The sequence below is a fragment of the Manacus candei genome, unplaced genomic scaffold (assembly GCF_025592945.1).
Source record: "Manacus candei isolate 608988 ecotype Guabito, Panama unplaced genomic scaffold, ASM2559294v1 h1tg000049l, whole genome shotgun sequence".
NCBI classification, from domain to species: domain Eukaryota; kingdom Metazoa; phylum Chordata; class Aves; order Passeriformes; family Pipridae; genus Manacus; species Manacus candei.
In genome coordinates this window covers 2,347,986-2,367,635 of record NW_026138097.1, presented here as the reverse complement: position 1 = coordinate 2,367,635, position 19,650 = coordinate 2,347,986, and the positions used below count along the sequence as shown (strand labels likewise).

The following is a 19,650-nucleotide window of genomic DNA, read 5'->3' as shown; positions in this document are numbered from 1 at the left end:
CACTGCTCTACAAGTCCTTTAGAAAACGCACAAGATCTATATCCTGGCACTGTCTCAAGTGACTTTACCTTTCAGGTTATAGGCCCATTTTTTCATATGATGCTCTGGCATCCTGAAATGTCTTGGCTTTTCATCAGTAAAATTGTTTGTTTTTTTCTGTATATTTGTAGAATGAGCATTATCGTAATGAGTAAAGCTGGCTCTTTGATCAAGCATTCATGTACTGTTGAATACAAGATCAGATTTGATAACCTACACAGTAATTTTACTTTTTTCTGTAAAAGGCATATCCTACTGAACTTTGTCTCCTCTGGTCTGGAAATCAGTTTCTCACAGTAAGTTCAATAAAATAATAAGTTAGCTTCGGAGACAAAGAGGAAGATGCTATTCTTACAAAAGAGAAAGTATTTGTGCCTCTCAAGAAAGCTGCTTGCAGCATTGAGTCTATCACACTTTCCTTGAAATTATTTTTGAAGACAATCTCTTAACCATGGAAACACTCACCTCACATGGCACAGTTTTAGGATCTTGTAAGTAGTGCCTCTTTCATCCCCCATCATTTCCCAGGTTAGTTTTGTTTCTGTGAGTTTTATTTCCTGCACTGGAATGTCTTCTGCTTCTATTGAGTTACTGCAGAACAATTTTCATATGCTTTACTTTTAAAGTTCAGCTTTGGGAATTCAGAAAAGTGTATTAAACATTAAACCTGCTCAGTTATTAGAAGATTCTTTTGCATAAAGTTTGCTTCCTCATATAATCGTGTCATTAGCGGAGGCATCCTTAAGAGGGCTGGCCTGCCACTTTAAACTAAGATCGCTGTTACCTACAGTTACGGTTGGTGTTTTGAGTGGGAGCAGAAATTTGGGCAATGGAATTGACAGCTTGAAATGTTTTAGCCTTCCAAACTAAATCATTATTTAAACACAGAAACAAAATGGGTAGAGCCTTTGTGGGATTTTTCATAATATATTTCTAATAAATATTCTTAGGGATCCAACCTGCACTGAGAAATAGCATAAACCTCTCAAGTCAGAGATTTTATTTTTAAAACAAAAAGAAGATTCTATGTGTTACCTTGGCGTCCAGGCATAATGAAATAAGATGTTTCTCCATCCCCAGTTTTCATACAGTGTAAAAGGGGTCAGTTTAACAGAGCATAACTTGCAGTCAACAGCTTCCCAAAGCAGTCAAAGAAAAATACATGTTCTATTTATTAATCAGACTTATTAATAGATAGGAATGGTTTTATATGCACTTGGAAGTCTCTTACCCTGTGAGTTGGCTCATTCACGGTGCTTTTCCCTGGAACATGGTACTATGCAGGGTACCTATGCATATCACAGCCTCTGCCATCATTTTTAATAAGTAGCTTATCTCTGTGATGCAACTAAAAGCAATTCTGAGTGTCTCCAGGGTTTGTTGTAAATTAATTTTATTGTTGTATTTGAAAATGTACATTTTTTGAAAACTGGAGCAAGAAAAATGGAAAAGAGATTCTAGAAGATGATAGTCTGATTTTTAGAAGGTTTTAACCCTTTGTAGTTTCCAGCTTCACAAGCTTATTTATGTTCCTCAAGTTGTTCCCAGCTGTGGATGGTTGTTCCCATATGCCACTGAAGCCCTGAATATAACAGCCAGTGTTGTTTGTCAGGTAACTTTCCAAAGATTACCATTTATACCTGCAGTCAGATACTGTAGGATCAGAGGTGCAATAATTTGTGGGTTATTAATAAGATTGTAGAAGGCCTTTTCTGAGTCTTACACTTTTGCTGCTGACGTTATCTTCTCTAAGTATTTACAACTATAAGGGAATTACTTCAAGGCCCAGTACTGCCCATGAAGTGTTGTGGAAAAAGTTAGAGTTTACCAGCTCCTGATCTGGACAATAAAGAAATGTCATTGTTTTGAGCAGAAAACCTGCAAGTTTATCTATATTGATATCTGACATTACACTGCTGTGCTCAAGCACCACCACCCAAATCACTGAGGAGTGGGTGCAGCTATGTTTGGGCTCACACCTTGGGCAGTCAGTGGACTTGCTTGATGTCTGCATCCAGGGACTGAGCTTTGCCTTGGTCATTGTGCTGGTCTCTGCTCTCTTCACAACTCATCAGGACTGCTAATCAAGCACTCATTGCAGTTTTCCACCTTTGGTTTTTATTCCTGCTTGATTTTCTTGCCATGGGATGCTGCAGACTGCTTTTAAAGATTCATATAACAATTTTTTCCAAATCAAAATATTTCCTCCAAATAATGTCATCTTTTCTGTCTGGCAGTGCTACTAATCTTTATTTAGTTATTTACTTTACAATTTCTAGAGGGATTGGATGTGCTCAAGGCACCCCTTTAAGCAACACTTTATATCAAGATTCCATTTATAAATACTTTATGAAGGGCTAATGAATGATTAATAGATGTTTTAATGTATGACCAATCAATTGTAGGTCTTGCAATGTCCAACAGACAAGTGGGTTTCTTATAAGCATAGATTATAACCATATCTGACATATTCTATTGATGAGCTTCTAAACATCTATAACATACACACTACTCATATCTGTAACATGCTTAAAACATCTACTAATCACTGATTAATTTTTTATAACCTATTTTGAAGGGGAGCCTATCTGTGAAGTACATCCCTTATTGGTGTCTGTGACTCTCTGGTTCTATAGGATTGATAATTTACTCATCATCTAAGGGCTTAAAACTACTACTCATTTCAGCTCGAACCTTAAGCTTTTCTGAGTGAGCTCCAGCATTTTCATCTCAGTTTAGGAAAAAATGTCCCTAGTTTTCTCCTTCAAATTTCTGGCTGCTGTATTCTACTAATGTGCATTTTGCAAGTTCTACTATAGTGCCGTGACTCTTAGGAGGCAAACGCACTCTAAAACATATTTTCAGGCTCTTGAACTCAGTTAGTTTGATTATTCTCAAGACAGCTGTCCCAGTGATGATGGTTCCTAACATTTTTATTCTTTTTTACTGTCATCCCTCTATTCTTGGTTCAAACTTTGTCCATTCTCAGAAGAGGATAAGAAAATAGAAACTTCACAATAATCCAGTAGAAAAGCCATATCCCAGAGGATATTTTGTTTCTGGCAGAAGAATGCACATTTTGTATGTTTGATAAACAGAAATGATGATAGGAGTGTTCCCTCCTATGGGATTCCAATAGTCTCCTAAGGTGAAAGCCATGACTGTGCTCTATGCTTTCTATGGAGCACACAGGCAGAATTGACTAAAGCAGGAAGTACAACTTATTTCCTGAAAATTTATGGGTCCTAAAATTCATCATTCACAGTTGAAAAGCAGTAAGCTGCTTAGTGTTGTATTTTGCAAATGAATTTTGAATTTTTTGTTGATTTCTACTGAACTTAATCATAGGGTTGAGTCTTCTACTGTGATGTATCTAGCTGTTGAGACCAATTCTTTAATGAAAAAAATTAAAAGGATTTGCAGGTTTTTCTTGTTTCTGGGGTTATTAGTAAAATAGTCTCTGTTCTGAATATGCCCAAGTAAATATTCCACTCTCACTCAAATCAAATGTTAATTTTTCAATGATTGCTGTTTACATCAATATTAGGCTGCTACACTTGTGGCATTAGCACATTGAACCTAAAGAAATACATCAAGTATAACTTAATTAAAAAAAAAAAAAAAAGAAAAAGAGAATTTGGGTTAAAAAAGAGAATTTTATTCTTCAACATTAACATGGAATTTTCTCTGCTTTTATAGAAACTATTTATTGTCAAAGCCCCAGAAATAAGATCCTCTCAGAACTACGCAAGCTCTCGGAGATGACAGGTTTTTATGCACATTTAAGTGGGAAAAAAACATTAAAATAATATAAAAGTGATTGTGCAATCCCTCTTATGTTATCCAGTTAGCAGTCTTGTTTCTTTGTTTATTGTGGGTTTTATCATGATCTTTTTTTTTTTTTTCAGCTGGTTAATAATCCACTAGCAAGTCAAGCAGCAGCCGCTGCAGCAGCAGCAGCCATGGGCTCAATAGCAAGCTCCCAGGCCTTTGGCAATGCCCTCTCCAGTCTTCAGGGGGTCACAGGTCAACTCGTCACTAATGCACAAGGACAGGTGAGTGGAAGATGGAGCAAACAGTGAATTCTGATGGCAGGCTGATCTTGGGACAAAAATGAGTTCCGTCGTATGACAGCAATTTAAAAGTGCACATATTGAAGATAAATAAATATTGATTTGCCAGACAAGGTAAGAAATGGAAAGTCTGAAAACTGGAAGGAAGTTAGGAACAGTTAGGTGTTTTCAAGCTAGAAAAGGCTTAGGGTTTGTTTCATTTCAATTCAACCCTTTGAAAAGATCACAATAGTGCAATACTGTGGTATTTTAAAAGTCCAGCAATCTTCTGATTCTTAAAAAACATACCAGCTGTCTTCTCCCACTTATATATACCTAATAACAGACAACTGTATCAAAGTGGTACTGTGCTACACTTTTTTGCATTTCTGTATCATTTCTGTATTACTTCATTTCTAAAAAGGTATTAAATGTTCTAAGTAAAGGAACACAAATTGTAATGAAGTATTGGGATGGATTTTGCTGGCTTTCCCATTTGCTTATTATCTTATGTTAAGAAATATGTAATGAATCTGCCAGCCTGTAAATGCAAATTTGGGAGAGTTTTTTGGTTAAAAGAAAATTTTCCAAACAGGAAAATTGAATGATGTTGAAGTGTTAGTGTGTCTAAGAGAGAGATCGTGCATTATCTGTATTTTGGAACTGTTTATTTGTTCAAAGTATTTCGATTTCAGTCTTAGTATGATGCAGAAAGATATGCGTCTGAATCCATATATATATAAATAATTGCTTTGATGCAGCATGCTTAAGTGGCTTTCAGACTGTGACCACTGTCATTCTTTATTGCATTTACTAGGACTAAAATTAACACAATTACTTGTTTCACTGCAACAAATCTGTCAATATAACTTATGACTGTACCTGGTAACTGAGTAATTTGAATGTCATTATTCTAAATGCTACAAATTGGGCATACAGTGATATCCACAGTGTTTATGTGGATGTTAGGCCCTGGAAAATATTTATTGAAATGATGCAACTTGGATGATATGTGAATCTAAAGTTTAGTTTCTACTCTTACTGTTTACTAGTGGGGAGAAAAAAATTAAGAGCAGCTTTTTTCCGATAATTTTCTGTCACCGTGTTAGTTAATTGGAACAGGAGTGATGTTTTTTATTTTGGCCCATTAAAAAATAAAAGTCAACAATTTATAGGAAACCCCCCTTTTTTTTAACATAGCACATAAACAAAGATGCTTCCTGAGCTTCACTCTCACCATCCAAGTCCCAGGAAAAAAAAATGCTGACCTTTTTATATTTACTGGGTGGGTGCAGAATTGTTCCATCACTACCCCGAGGGTTGAACGATGGAGCTTGTCAAAGTGAGGCCTTATCTAATGAATCATCTTATCGCAGGTGCACACCACACATATTAAAGGAGGATTGTATGAACAATGTGCCCTCTACAATAACCTTTCAATGTCTACTTTAACCCTTGTTTCAATCCCTTTTCATCAAAGGATCATTTTATGCAGCCAGCTTTAAATGGAGGTTCTCAAAAGCCTATTAAGATTTCTGGAGGGATGGGGTATTGGTTTGGAATAAAAGTTGGTTATAATACCCATAACTCACAGTTAGATCAGCTCCAACATAGAAGCCTGCTTGTTCCTGTCTGTACTCTAGAAATGGTTCCCAGTCGCCACTCACATGAGGCACTTGACACCAAAGATGTTCACTGTAAGAGTTGAAGATAAAAACACAGACTAGTTTTTTTATAGTTTTTCCTTTACATGTTCTCCAAAGAAAACATAGGCAATGCGTGGCCATTCATTGTATGTTTAAAAAAAATACTACTGTGAAGATATCACTGAACGAAACTATCGATTCCCTCAGGCTAAGTCTTGTTTATTCCAGACATAATGTAAAGTCCAATAATTCCACAGGTTGCAGAGAAAGGGAAAAGAAAGGAAGAATCTTCTATATTCCTGGATAAAATTACAGCATCTAATTGTTTGTTTAGTTCCTTTAAGTAAAGGTTGTCTTTTTGTTACTTCTTTTTACAATATTCCTTGTTTTATTATCAGTACTTCAGACCTTGCTGCAATATAGATAGACAATGATAATAGTGTGTAATATAACATTCATTTTTATAATATTCAGCATAAACTCATATTACTTAGAGCCCAATTCTCAGGCTATCTGTCTTAAAACAGGACTATAAAGTATAATCAAACTACATTCCATAAATTAAATTACATTCCTTCAAATTAATAAAATTATAGGACTTAATCAAGAACTGAAAGGGTTTCTTCAAATTTGGAAGCTTAACTGAATAGTAATTTGGAACACTCCATTACTGAATAATCTCCTTGGAGTCATTAAATAGCCAGATTTGCATCATATGTTAAGAATCTGTCCTTTAAAAATTGACCCTTTCGAAGAATCATAAGTGTGACACCCAAAATTCACTCCTGAAAATATGAAGCTGGATGATTTACTAGAATGTTTCTATGTGTAATCTTTGTAATTACATGCTGCTTCCATTATAGAAATTCAGGGCTTGTAAAAGTCCATCTGTCTGGCTAAATATATGGTGGTCAGTAATCCCTGGAGACATTAAGCTATAGGTCAAAAGCAAGATCCTATGCCAAATTTGGGGAAATGATCTTTTAAATGACATATGGCATGGCCTTAATTCCAAACAGTCAAGAATTTCTTACAATTACAATAACAAAATTATATATATTAACAATAATTTATATATTTGTTATGTAATTATTGAATTCACAGTTATAGTATGTTAATTTATTTTTCTTCTTTTGCTTTGGATGGCAATATGAACTGTAATACCAGAGCTTCTCAAGTAACCAAGAGATCTAATCCATTGAAATAATATGATTAGATCACCTGATTAATTTGATATAGTGCAGGTGGAGGACTCTAAATCAAATTTTCATTTCAGAGTCATATTATGAAGAGCTATTGGCCCATGTAACACTGCTTACATTCTATTTGCCCTCAGCACTTTCCAGAAAGCATTTGCAGGACTGGGCTTTCATATCTTAAATTTAAAGGCCGGGTTAGTAGGTTTGCCAGGCTGCACCCTGTCAGTAGATACACTGATTTCCAAGAGAAACTGTCTACCTGCTCAGCTTCAGCCTGCCCTTATAGCAGGATTCAAGTGCCATTGCTGCACTTGAATTCTTCAGAGATTTAATAACCTAATATTTCTTTTTTTCATAATGGTTTTACAAATGAAAGAAAATAGCAAGAGTTTTGCATGGGTTTTACATATCTATTAAGTATATGAAATGTGTACTTTGGTTGGTTTTGTATTATTTTTAAGGAAAGGAGCCACAGAAATACGAGAGCAAGGTTGTTGCATCTGGTTTCTTAATTGTCATCAGTTGCATTCATATAAGTTTCTTGACTTCAACAGGATCAAATACATTTTAACTGTGGGTGCAATAAAGTTTATTTTCTGATAGATTAATAGGAAAATCTAAGTATTAGATGAATTTATTTGGATCACATCAGTATAATCTAAGAATGCCCCTGAAAGAACTTGGCCTCATTGTGCCCATGCCTTGCTCTTAAGATGTGAAAACCTTCTGTATAAGAAAAACCTTGAGCACAGCTCCACCCTGACAATTAACAAAAAATAACTAATTTTTGAGGGTTGTAGTCCACAAGTAGCTCAGGAAACAAAATAGGGAGAGAGGCATTGTTGATCCAATTAGATAATAGGAGTACTTTGGTTCTCATTATTCTGATTAGAGGGTACACGTTTGCTCTTTGAGCTTCTTGATGGTAAACGGTGCTAATGAGGCCTGATGGATTCCCTGCTCCTAACAAGCCTCTCAGCAGTGCGAGTGATTACAATGGAGATAGATTTGATGGGATGCGCTCCCTTTTGTAGTGTCTCAGCTGCTGACACTCTGCGACATAATCAGGTCACAGAGCCGGTCACAGCCATCAGCAAAAGCCATAGCTCTATTCCTCATTATTAAAGTGCATTATTCAGTTCCAGGCCTTCACAATACTGCCAAGGGCCTTTTTTTCTTCTCCTTTTTTTGTTAAGCATCAGTTCTCAAATACAAGAGTTAATAAAATCATCAGCTAAAGAACTAGTAAATTAAAGAAATGGAAATAAAGTGCTCCCTTTCAAATTCATTGAAGGATCACAATTAAATAAGCAGGGAATTTCTCATCACCACACACTGTACAGTACAATGTAATATGTCATGTGCAATAACAACAGGGATAGGATTTAAAAGATAGCATTGTCCTCATTGTGGACTGGCTTGGAAAGTGCTAAAGTATCTTTTATGATGAAGGAAATTTCTATATTCCCAACTATTACATGTATACATGTAGGTCCTATTATTTTCACTGTTTTCTGTAACTACTTTTTTCTGAAGTGATAACAACTATTTGCAAACTAACTTTATAATTCTAAGCAGAACAGTTATCTTGTCTCTAGCTTAAGTGGCTAGGGCCACAATCTGGAAAGTATACAATAGGCCACGGTGCTAGGAACGCTTCGTTCCCATACAGAAAGTAGCTAATAGGTTAGTTATTAAATTTTTGATTCAGTTTTGTTTCAGCTAAATAGAGGTCAGATATTCTAATACTGAAATGTATACCTTTGCAAGGATTTATACCATTTCTGTTGAATCCCTGTAGTATGTATTCAGTGACAATAATATAATTTCATGTGTAGATAAAACTAATACACTGATTTTTTTTTTATTTTTTTTTTGTTGTTACTCTTTTTCAACTCCACAATATTTCCTCCTTTTTCTTGCTGAGAGGACATGATATGATGAGTAAGTGGTATGTATACACAAAATTGTTTATAAAACTTTCAATTCTCTAGAACCACAGATACAAGAACTTCTCAATAGCTATAGGTAAAAGTACAAAGTTAGTATTGCGGAATTAGCAGTCACATGCAAGAAGATATGTAGAAACTCATACCTGACCTAGTTTTCTTTTTAACACTAACCAATAAAACTGGCAGCTACCACCGGGAATGCAAGGTGCAACTCCTCGTCAGACTTAAAAAGAAGATGTTGATTGTTTGTTGGGCTATTTTTGATTTGGGGGGTTTTTTAGCTCTCCCAAAAATTCTAGGGGCTCCAAAGCCCTGTAATGTGTAACACACCTTAGAGCCCTTCTGAATATGTGCAATTCATGCTGTTCTTCAGATGTTCGACATCCATTAGCCTTTTCTCTTAATTCTGTTTTCTCTTTCTTATAATCATTTCTGCTTCTGTTTCACCTATATATTTCTAATATATGATGACCACTAATATTTTAGCCCTCACAGTATCTAACAGTGTTCACAAAATTATTAATGATAGCTATTTAAATACTAACTGCTAACAATGTCTTCCCAGGGCTAAGACAGACATCTGAGAAATCTGAGTTGGTGGTATCAGAATGGTATATATTAAGGATATTTCATGAGAAGCCTGAGAAATTAAAAGAGGTACATTTTGAGTGAGAGGTTAGAGGGAGGGACTGTAACAGTCAAACAATAATAGCATTTAAGAACAGTCCCTGGAAAACCATTTGTCTGGAGACTGTTTTGACAGACATTCATATTAATGTATTGAATTTCTGGTGGGTGGAATCTAACTCTCTATTTTCCCCCTCTAAGTTTCACTGTGCTGAATACATGCAGTATTTTGCCATTTGCAGGAAGAAAAGGGCACATACTCTGAAAAAAGATCAGTTATAAGGGAAGATTTTTTTCCATTGGCTTTGCTCCCCATAGCTATCCATGTAGAAGGCTGTTTGTTTAATTACCTCCCATGTGAATTTAAATCAAAAGACAAATATTTTTGCTGACTGTGTCTTTATTTTTTACTATTTATCTAACATATTTATCTATCTTTATTACACTATTTATCTAACCTCAATTGTAGCCATGTTGGCATAAATGTAAAAATGTATGGACCAAACTCTCAAGTCAGGCAAATTAGTAGTTTCATGAAACAGAATTGGACTGGGGCAGAGTGACTATGCCAAAACAAGAACCAACCAGTCTGTTTTGTCTATTTTAGGCAGTGATCACTGATAAATTGAAAGGATAATTGTATAATGAAACTTCTATCAGGTTTGAAAATGATCCAAATCTATCCAGAAAGGCCACTGAAATTTCCTTCATCTAACTTGCAACAAATCTTACTTTTAGTACTAAACTTCACGCTTCGGATTGTAGCCTCTTGCCTGGATCTCTGCCCAAGATTCTGTCTTGGACATAGATTTTTTTTCAGAGGTGCCCAAGTCTTATTTTCAAAAGCAACTTTCATACCTGTAAAAGCCTGAGTTTCCTTCAATCAGTGTTATGCGTCTTAGCGCTTGAAGGCATGTCTGTGCACTGTAACAGAGCATTGCAAGCAAATTGCCAGAGACAGTTCATTTATATGTCTCAGTGCCATACTAGCACAGAATCCAGAAGCCAAAAACCTTGGTAGTGTGTTGTTATGGCTGGACTAATTAATTCTGCTTCTCAACAAGGTGACATGGGATCTAGCTCATTAGTTATTACCTCTGGGGTCTTGCTAACACACTGTATTATGGGGAGTAAATATACTTTGAAGACAGCCTTAAAAGCCTGAAGCATTTAGGTAGTTTTGAAAATGTTACTATTCTAAATTAATTATTTCAAGTCAGAAATACAGGACATATCTGTCCTTTTGTCATTGCCTTCTTAATTGCTTTTGCATGGAGGTGAAAACCAAACAAACTGCTAGTTCAAGCTAAATACCATTTTCATGAAAGCTAACTAGTAAGTAAAAGAAGATCCTACTCCTCCTATAATCCATTTACCTTAGCATCACCAGGTAGTTGTAAGCACGGAAAACTTTCATTTATCACCAGTGACATACACCACAGTCAATGAAATCTTTCTGCTCTACAGAGATTCTTACACTGCTCTCTTATTATCATATCTTATCACCTTTCAGTAATGCATTAAGAAACATAACTAGTGATAGCCACAAATTGGTCTTCCTCCCAGAACAAACTTGTAGAATAGTGCATCGCATGTTTGATAAGGGCATTTGATTTTATGTCTTTGTTAGGAATTTTTTTGTCTGTTTGACTTTTCTTTTAGAGTTTTGTTTTCATTTGGGTTTTAAAATCTTGATGAAGGGGCTTCTTAAGGATGCATATTGCTTATATTTGCATCAGAGAAAGGCAGACAACAGAAGTGTACTTAGCTTTTGCAGTAGAATGTGGTGAAGCCAGAGGTGATAAACCCAGGAGTGTTCCTCCACTACTGTTAGAATCCATTCCAAGTCCTTGACTTTCCCTTTAAAGCAAACTTTGCTGTGCACAGAGAAAGTTTGACTCATTATCCTGGAAGACTGAATTTGGTAATTATAGGTTTCATCCAGGAGCATTAGCTAGCCATTTAGATTCCTGGGGGAAAAGCCCACAGAGGTACTTGAGGGCAAAGGCTGAAGTTTTCCTAAGGGCATTGAAAATTCATTAAGATGACATAAGCAAAGCAGTGGACAGAGCTGATGCATGTAGGTGGTGCCAAGAAAAGTGCTTTCTATGTTACTAATGTTTCCCAAATAGTGGAATTGTCATGCTCAGGAGTATTGCATCACTGCATGCCTTCAGGAGTGGACAAAATAGAGAATAATTTCAGGCTACATAATTGTCCAAACAGAGACGATGGAAATCCTGCTGTATGAGACTCACATCTGAGTGGAATCCAATTTTGGATTTCTCCATTCTATGAGAGAATGCTCTGCAGATTGGATTATATAAATGCTGTAGGAAAGCAGTGGCAATAGTGGATCAAATCTGAGAATTTGTTTGTGTTATGTTTCCAAATGTGCCTCACCATTTCTGAAAAAACTCAGATTATAGTTCTTTGTGTAACACGGTGCTTAGTCTTATTTAGATTTTATCTGTCTTATACCAACCAAGAAGCATTTTTGGGCAAAGGGAAAAAAAAAGCCAGATCATTCTGTCAAAGTGTAATTTAATGTAAAATGCTAAATATTTAAGGCCCTTGACTCACTGATACAGCATTCCTGCTGTTTTGGTGAGGTTTGGAATTTCTTAGAAGTTGTGTCTTCATGCATAAATGAAGGCCATTGGCCTGCAGTCTTGGCATCTGTATGTGTATGTCTTAAAGATACAGGGGAGGAGAGAAAACTTGGGGCAGCCATGCTTTCAGTGCAGTATTTGTTTCAAAATCTGAAAGGATGAGGAGTCCAGATATTTTTCCAATATCTTGTGAAGAATTTGAAAATTAAGAAATATGTCTTCACCGTGCAGTGTTCACATAATGAGGAGAAAATTGCAGAAATATTTGATTGACTCCTTTGATAGTAAGCCAACAACTGAGATGTATTCATGCATCACATTTGTAGTGATAAGCAGCCAGATGCAGACCCACAGGCTTCTGCATGCAGAATCACAAACTTCCAAATAGCACACTTGGCATTGTCCTGTAAGAGGAAGGATTCTCTGTCTTCTGGTTTGAATCTTGAGTATTGCAAAGAATTGTGCTGTGTCTTTTCCTGTGTGCTGATCTGTGAACAGTGACAGAGAAAGTTCAAGCAGAAAAAAATCACAGTCCTAACCATGAATGGACACTCAATCTATCTTTCTAAAAGTATATCTCAGTTTGTCATCTTTCTTCAGATGCTGTCAGTGGTAGGCTTCCACATGTATGTATGCAAATGGCACAGATATCAAAAAGAAAAAAAGGACTTTGAAATATCTATGCCAATGTATTAAATATATATGATTTTTAAAGTACCTTTTTCACTTAAACTTCCTTCTTTGCACATTAATTAAATATTATCTCTAGGATAAGTATCTCTCATAAAAGATTAATGTATTATTGTCACATAATAATGGAAGGAGAATGACAGAATCTCTTTCCTTAAGCACAAAAAAGAATTTATTAATATAAAGAAAACACTCATAGCCCTTGAGCAATTCTGTTTCAGCTTCATAGAGAACCTTTCCTAGACTCTCCTCATGTCTAGCTTCCTGCTAGAGATTCGAGGAAGAAATACATATATCCTGCCAGGTTAAAAATCAATCCATTTTTCAGAGGATAATTTAATATCAAGACATGATGTACCCAATATCCAAATATACATTCATTTTCATGTTTGACGCATCAAATACTCTGACATAGCCAAGTTTCAAAATAAATGGTTTGTTTTAGAGGTTGGATATGTCATATTAGCATTCACCCAGCAGATAGAAAAATAGATCAGAGAGTGATCAGGACATCAGGGAGACAGTTTAGAGAGAGATGAGAGAGGCCAGGTACACCTTGTAATGTTAAAAAAAGCTAGCTAGCAAAAAAGAAATTGTATAAATAGGTCACTGCAGCCCAACTGAAAAAAGTTATTTTAACTTGTTAGTCATCATCTCTGGAGAACTAATCCACTCCCTTCTTTGAGGCCTGTGCATTAAGCTATGTCTTATTTGATAGCACAAATAGACAGCCTCAAAGAAAAAAAATTATATCAGACTCATGCAGTGTACTATCTTTATGGGGGAATCAACACCACTTGCCATGATAAAATTTCCCTCTTCTTTCCTTCTCAATTCTTCTTATTAGTCTTAATTTGTTCTCATCTGTTCTGCTTTTGCTCTTTCGGTTCCTTCCATAAGGGGAACCTATGTGAAAACAAGAGTACTGATGAACAGATACCTGGTGCCAATGTTGTTGACACATCTTCAGACACCCCAAGGTATCCAATTCCCTCGTTTCTATCCTACTTCCCCTATCTCCACCATTTTCTTTTCCTGCCAAGAGTTCTTTGCCACACACTGTATCTGGGGTTCAGTTAGTTAAACATAGGTATTTAGTCCCATTTTAGACATGGTACAATACTCCTTTAGCTCTCCCATAGCCAATCCAGAAAAATGTTCTTTCCTTTATGTCTTATTGCCATATCCTGACAAAATCCTAAAGCATTTCAAATAGAGCAGATATCTTTTTTTTTAACTGAATTGCTTCCCACTTATGTGAAGACATGCATGTGTGTATATATACACATACACAGGTACACACATGCTTACCTGGAAATTTGTGTTCATGTCCTCATAAAAGATAAAATTACTCATAGGAAAGTGAAATTATAAATACTTTAATTAACTTCTTGAGTTATGCTTCTGTCTTTGGGATCTGTCCCAAGTGTAACGTTAGAAGTGTGTAATCATGACTGCACACAGGTCATAATTGTCTTCATTCTATTAATTTAATCCCCATATTAACCTATGGGATGTAAAATCAGGCCTGTATTTTTCTAAGGGTTTGATTTCTAACCAAGATATAAGTATTATTGAATGACTGCAAAATGAGAGTTAAAAGATATGGTGTATTAACATTCTATCCTATACGTACTACTAGGACGTATGATGTAGACTTGTACTATTGACAGTTCTGCACAGGAGGCCAGAGAGAAGTAATTAGAAGGTCAAGAAAACTAAGGTTTTTTAGTAAAACTGTGTGGAAAAGATTTCCCAGCATCTGCCCACAGGATGGCATGGTCTGCCTCTTTCTTGACATATCTCTCACATTGATGAACATCACCTCCACAGAGCCCTCCAAAGTGCTGGGAGATGGTTTCCATTTTTAGGTATTTCAAACCCCATCTTCTGGAATCTGCACTATAGATCTGTTAAATTTAATTGTACAGATACTGATGTATAGGTTTTGTATTTACAGTCTCTTACAATTCTTAGCAACTACAGTGCATCACTCGTATATTTAAATCTATATGTTGTTCTACTGGATAGTCTATATTTATACCCAGGAGTATGTCTCTCCTAACTCTGATACATCGAAATGTCCCAGCCGTCACACCTACTGTTCAGGTAGAGACACATGTAGGAGACAGTCACCTATCTTTGATGCCAAATAGACAGATGAATTTGAAAACAGTTGTTCTTTATTGTCACTGTTGAAAGGCACTCCTTTGGCTAAAGCAGAAAATTTAAGAACCAATGCACACAGAGGTTAGATAAATCATAAGGTCACCACCTTTGAATGAGAAGAGCATGTAATTGGCATTAGCAAAGAGTGTCACATCCTTCTCTTTCGCATCTGAGAATTTTTGCCACAACAGCCAAGACAAAAACTTGCCTGGATATTGAGATTAAATATTTGATGACTGCTTAGAAAAAATACGATTTTTAATTTTAATTTTTGTTCACAAAGGTCCAAAGACAACAAAACTACCTGATGCTTGGTTCCCCACATACAGAAAGGCATAGGAAGCCCTGATAAGATTCTCATCTATGAAGTCCAAGAGCTGATTGAAAATGTTCTGAAATTGCAAACACAAACCGTGTTTTTATAAGTCTAACAAGGTGTTGGAAAGGAGTACAGGACAAAATCTAGACATGCTTTTTGGAAGGGTAATTATATAAAATCTTAATATGAGACTACTGACCTAGAAATACTGTTAGTAATTTGCCTGTTCAGATAGGTTCATGCTTCTTTATGTATAACGATGAATATTTAGAGCTTTGCTTACATGGGAGTCCTTAATCCACAATGTATTACATCCTGTAAGTTGAGAGAACAAAGTGCCACAAGTGTGCTATGACAAAAGACTTCTTTTCTGAATACAAATAAAAATATATATGTTAAATATTACTGAATCAAGCTCAAATTCTCGTAACCTGATCCATCACTGGAAAGGGCCCCTACCAAAAAACATTTACTGAGGCAAGTTGTACCCTTGGCTCCCTCTTGCCTTTTATTTCTCCTTAAAATCATATACAGTGAAAAGAAGGAACAAACATGAATGATGCATGCTTGATTCACTAAATCACTATGGTCTCTGGCAACAGCACAAATGTAGAAATGTTTAAATCGGCCTCATACTACCCAACAAATGATGCAAAAGGAGACCTCAAAGAACACAGAGTGAGGGGAGATAAATGAGTATCATGTCAAGAAAGCAATTTCTCACTGAGTTTGCACAGAATGGAAATTTTACTTCCAAGAGATGGTTAGGGAATCTTTCTAATAAATCTTCAGTCCACAGTCATTGCTGTGTCCTTTTTTTAAACTTACTTTTTAAGAGCTCTGTAAGTTATACCCTCCCCAGTGAAATGTGTCAAGATATTACCAGTCAAGTTGAAGTAATTTAAGTGAATCATCTCTGTGTTTATGTTTGTAATAGAGAGGGATGGTCAAACAGATTTCATTTTCTGCATGTGCTGAACATCTTTTCAACCAGTGAGGTGTAATCAGAACCTTGTCTTATTTTAATAGTAACTCACAAGAGGAGAAATAAAGAAAAGTTGAGTCACTTTCCTGGAAAAAGTCTCTGTGATTTTATTTTATTTTTTAGACTTTTTAAAAACTATTTTATCCTTCTTTTATGTACAGCTGAAATTCAGATGGTCTGTAAAAAGGCAACTGTTTTCCCAGTGACCTAGAGACTGTAGGTCAGTATTAGAATTCACAGAATACCACAGAATATGTTGAGTTAAAAGGGACCCGCAAGGATCATCGAGTCCAAGCCCTGGCCCTGTACAGGATTATCCGCAAGAGTCACACCATGTGTCTGAGAGCATTGTCCAAAACTTTCTTGAGCTCTGTCAGGCTTGGTGCTGTGACCATTTCCCTGAGGAGCCTGTTCCAGTGCCCAGCTCCCCTCTGGGTGAAGAACCTTTCTCTCATATCCAACCTAAACTTCCCTTGACACAGCTTCAGGCCATTCCCTCGGGTCCTGCTACTGATCATCACAGAGAAGAGATCAGTGCCTGCCTCTCTTCCTACCCTCACAAGGAACTTGTAGACTACAATGAGGTCTCCCCTCAATCTCCTCTTCTCCAGACTGCTCCTCAGTAGAGTCCTATATCTCTTTTTACTCTGGACCTGGAATTCCTTTTCCCTAATTTTAACCATGCGAAAGTTAACTTAGGCTGCATCAAATCTAAGCTAGTTGCTTGTGTTTTTTGTTGTCACTGAAACAAATAGGCACTCTCAAAGAACAGAACATTTCACTGATCTAAGGCATGCATTTTATGCTTCAATGAGTTACCTTGCAGACATTCCTCGCTCTCTACATTGACTGGAGAGAACTTGAATGGCAGTCTACAACTGAACTTCTAATGTTAGGTGTCTAACGTTAAATGACATAAATTCCATAGTTAGACTAAGAAACAACAGTTATTTTTAATGGTACTTGAGTCCTTTTGGTAATGTTATCCTTAGGGTCACCATGGCAATCACAGCAGTTTTAACTCAGATCCTGGTAGCAGCTGATAACAGCCATGTGGAACTTAGCGCTGGCTGTCCTGCCATAATTTTAGGACAAGTCTAGAGGCAGTCTTCATTTTTTGTGAATATTGTGCTCTGTTTTGCTTGCTTGCTTCTTGGTGTTTCCCAAATACACTGAGAAGCAGCATCCCAAAGACCAGTGTAATGGTATCTGTTTCAATTATTTAAAGTATACTTTACTGATACTTTAAATGATGATTTTCAATGTGAAGGGGAGGGCCTTTCTGATGAGTATCTTTTCTTTCAAGTAAGATTAAGTATTCCGTCTGTAGCATGCTGTTATTTAAAAATCAGTTGTGCATAAATTAAAACTTTAAATCTCTGAGGTTCTTCTGGTTTAAAAAAAACCCTTTTGAACCAGTAGTAGTGGGGAAGACATCTATCCTTTTGACAGGTTCCTTTTTACATTTCTCTGGCCATTTACCCTGCTGTTTTGGTTAGGATGCAAAAGGGGTACTCTAAAACTTCAGACCACAGGCCAATGTAAATGTATTTCTGGCACATCTCCAAGCAGCAGATGCCACAAATGTTGTGAAATAGTCTTATCATGTAAGAATTTCTGTCCTAAAAAAAAGACTAATTTGCTGGTGTTCAAAAAATTTTAGGAACATATCTAAATAAAACTGATCAACAGCCTTTTGAAGATGTGCCAACATAATTACTGCCAGCTTTACCAAAAATTTTATTTATTCCTAGATATTATGTATGCTTAGAAGGGGAGGCACATGCTCTAATTTGATTTCAAGTATTCTGCATTTGTTTAGGAATGAAACTTGAATGTTGTTTATGGAATTCTCCTGATTTGTTACCATCAAAAAGTGTACCTTAGTCTGTATTGTGGATAGTGTAATTACTATCAGAGAAACCCCGTAAGAATCAAATGTCCTTTCTACCCAGGGCTTGACCCACTGCACTTCAACATCTCTTGCAGGACTTGCACTGAGCCTATGGGACACAAGATAGGGTTTTTACTACAGTGTCACTTTAATAGCAACTCAAAGAAAGAAGTTGCCATTTCGACTTTCCACCTCTCTGGCCGGTCTTCTGCATGGGAGCTGTAGCATCTTGTCAATTAACTCAACTTGATCGCTCTCTGTTCCTTCTCTAACTATGACCCTTTAGCCTTGCCTACTGCACAACACTGTTTATTCTTGAGCAATGGGTTTATATAAACTTTCTATCAAAATCATTCTCTTGGAAGGGAAGGTATGTGATAAGGAGTTTTGATACTTGTTCTATCTTTGTTATCTCTTGTGGCTCACAGTAGAATCTGAATCATCATAAAATTGCACCATAATTTTGTGTGTTGTATGATAAACTTCTTTAAAAGAAGGAAAAAAAGACTTGATAATTCTCTACCTAACTCTGTATCTTAAGAAAAAAAAAAGATTGTCATGGATAAGAGTAAATTGTTCATCTCTAAAAAAAAGGTGGTGCAACTTTTTTAGGTATAAACTCATCAACATAATTCTAATGCACTATGGTCTTTGTTGTGAGAAATAAGAAATCCTGTGGTCTCCCCCTAAAGAACATTAAAAAAACATTACTGACAGGAAATTGAAAAAGTAATATATGTCTGAATGAATATGACAACTTTTTTCTGATAGAGCAGATAGATAAATGTCACATACAAGTTTCAAAATACATTTAATTTTGCCACCACAATGGATATTCTCTTCATAAAATATATATGAATCAGGTTTGAATCATAAAGCTTGACTGTGATAAACAAATGCATATTTGATAGGTTTCTTATTTTCATTTTTTTTTGAGATGCTAATTCCTTTTTTGAGGTTATTTTTTGTTTACACACCTTTACATTTTTTCATTTCTGAGTGAAGCAGCCTGGGTGACAAAATGTGTGCCTGGATGAACTTTCTTTTTAATTTGAGAAACAGGTTTGGGGTATTTTTAGGTTTTGGGGTTTTCTTCCCCTCCTTTTTTTTTTTTTTCCAGGGGTGAGGGGACAGGGAAGGGAAGATGAGGTAAGAAGGAGAGGTTGGTAGATGCATAGACTCAACTATCATGTTAGTCATCAGTGAGTTTTCTGAGCATCATTTAGGATAAAGTGATAGATGCATGCAAGTATTTTCACAGAAGGGACTGGAGGATAAATGACGGTAGACAGAGGATTTTTATATTTTCCCTGCTGAGTAGCAACTCTCTACCTAGAGGCCAAATTGTCCATGTCCCAAGAGGTTAAAAAAAAGACTCCTAGTTAAAAGGTACAGAATAAATGGAAGTTTTATGCTCTCAACGCATGAATATACCTTTGGGGGAAGAGAGAGTTAAAGAAAGGAGT

General features: G+C 36.1%; 1 protein-coding gene across 8 annotated transcripts in view; it reads left to right on the top strand.

Moving 5' to 3' along the window:
* Positions 1–19,650, top strand: part of POU6F2 (POU class 6 homeobox 2) — a 351,623-nt gene that overhangs the window by 287,978 nt on the left and 43,995 nt on the right. For all 8 annotated transcript variants that reach the window (XM_051798733.1, XM_051798730.1, XM_051798729.1 and 5 more), the window contains one exon: positions 3,948–4,094. In XM_051798733.1, coding sequence (XP_051654693.1) covers positions 3,948–4,094 — 147 coding nt within the window. The remainder of the gene's footprint in view (positions 1–3,947; positions 4,095–19,650) is intronic.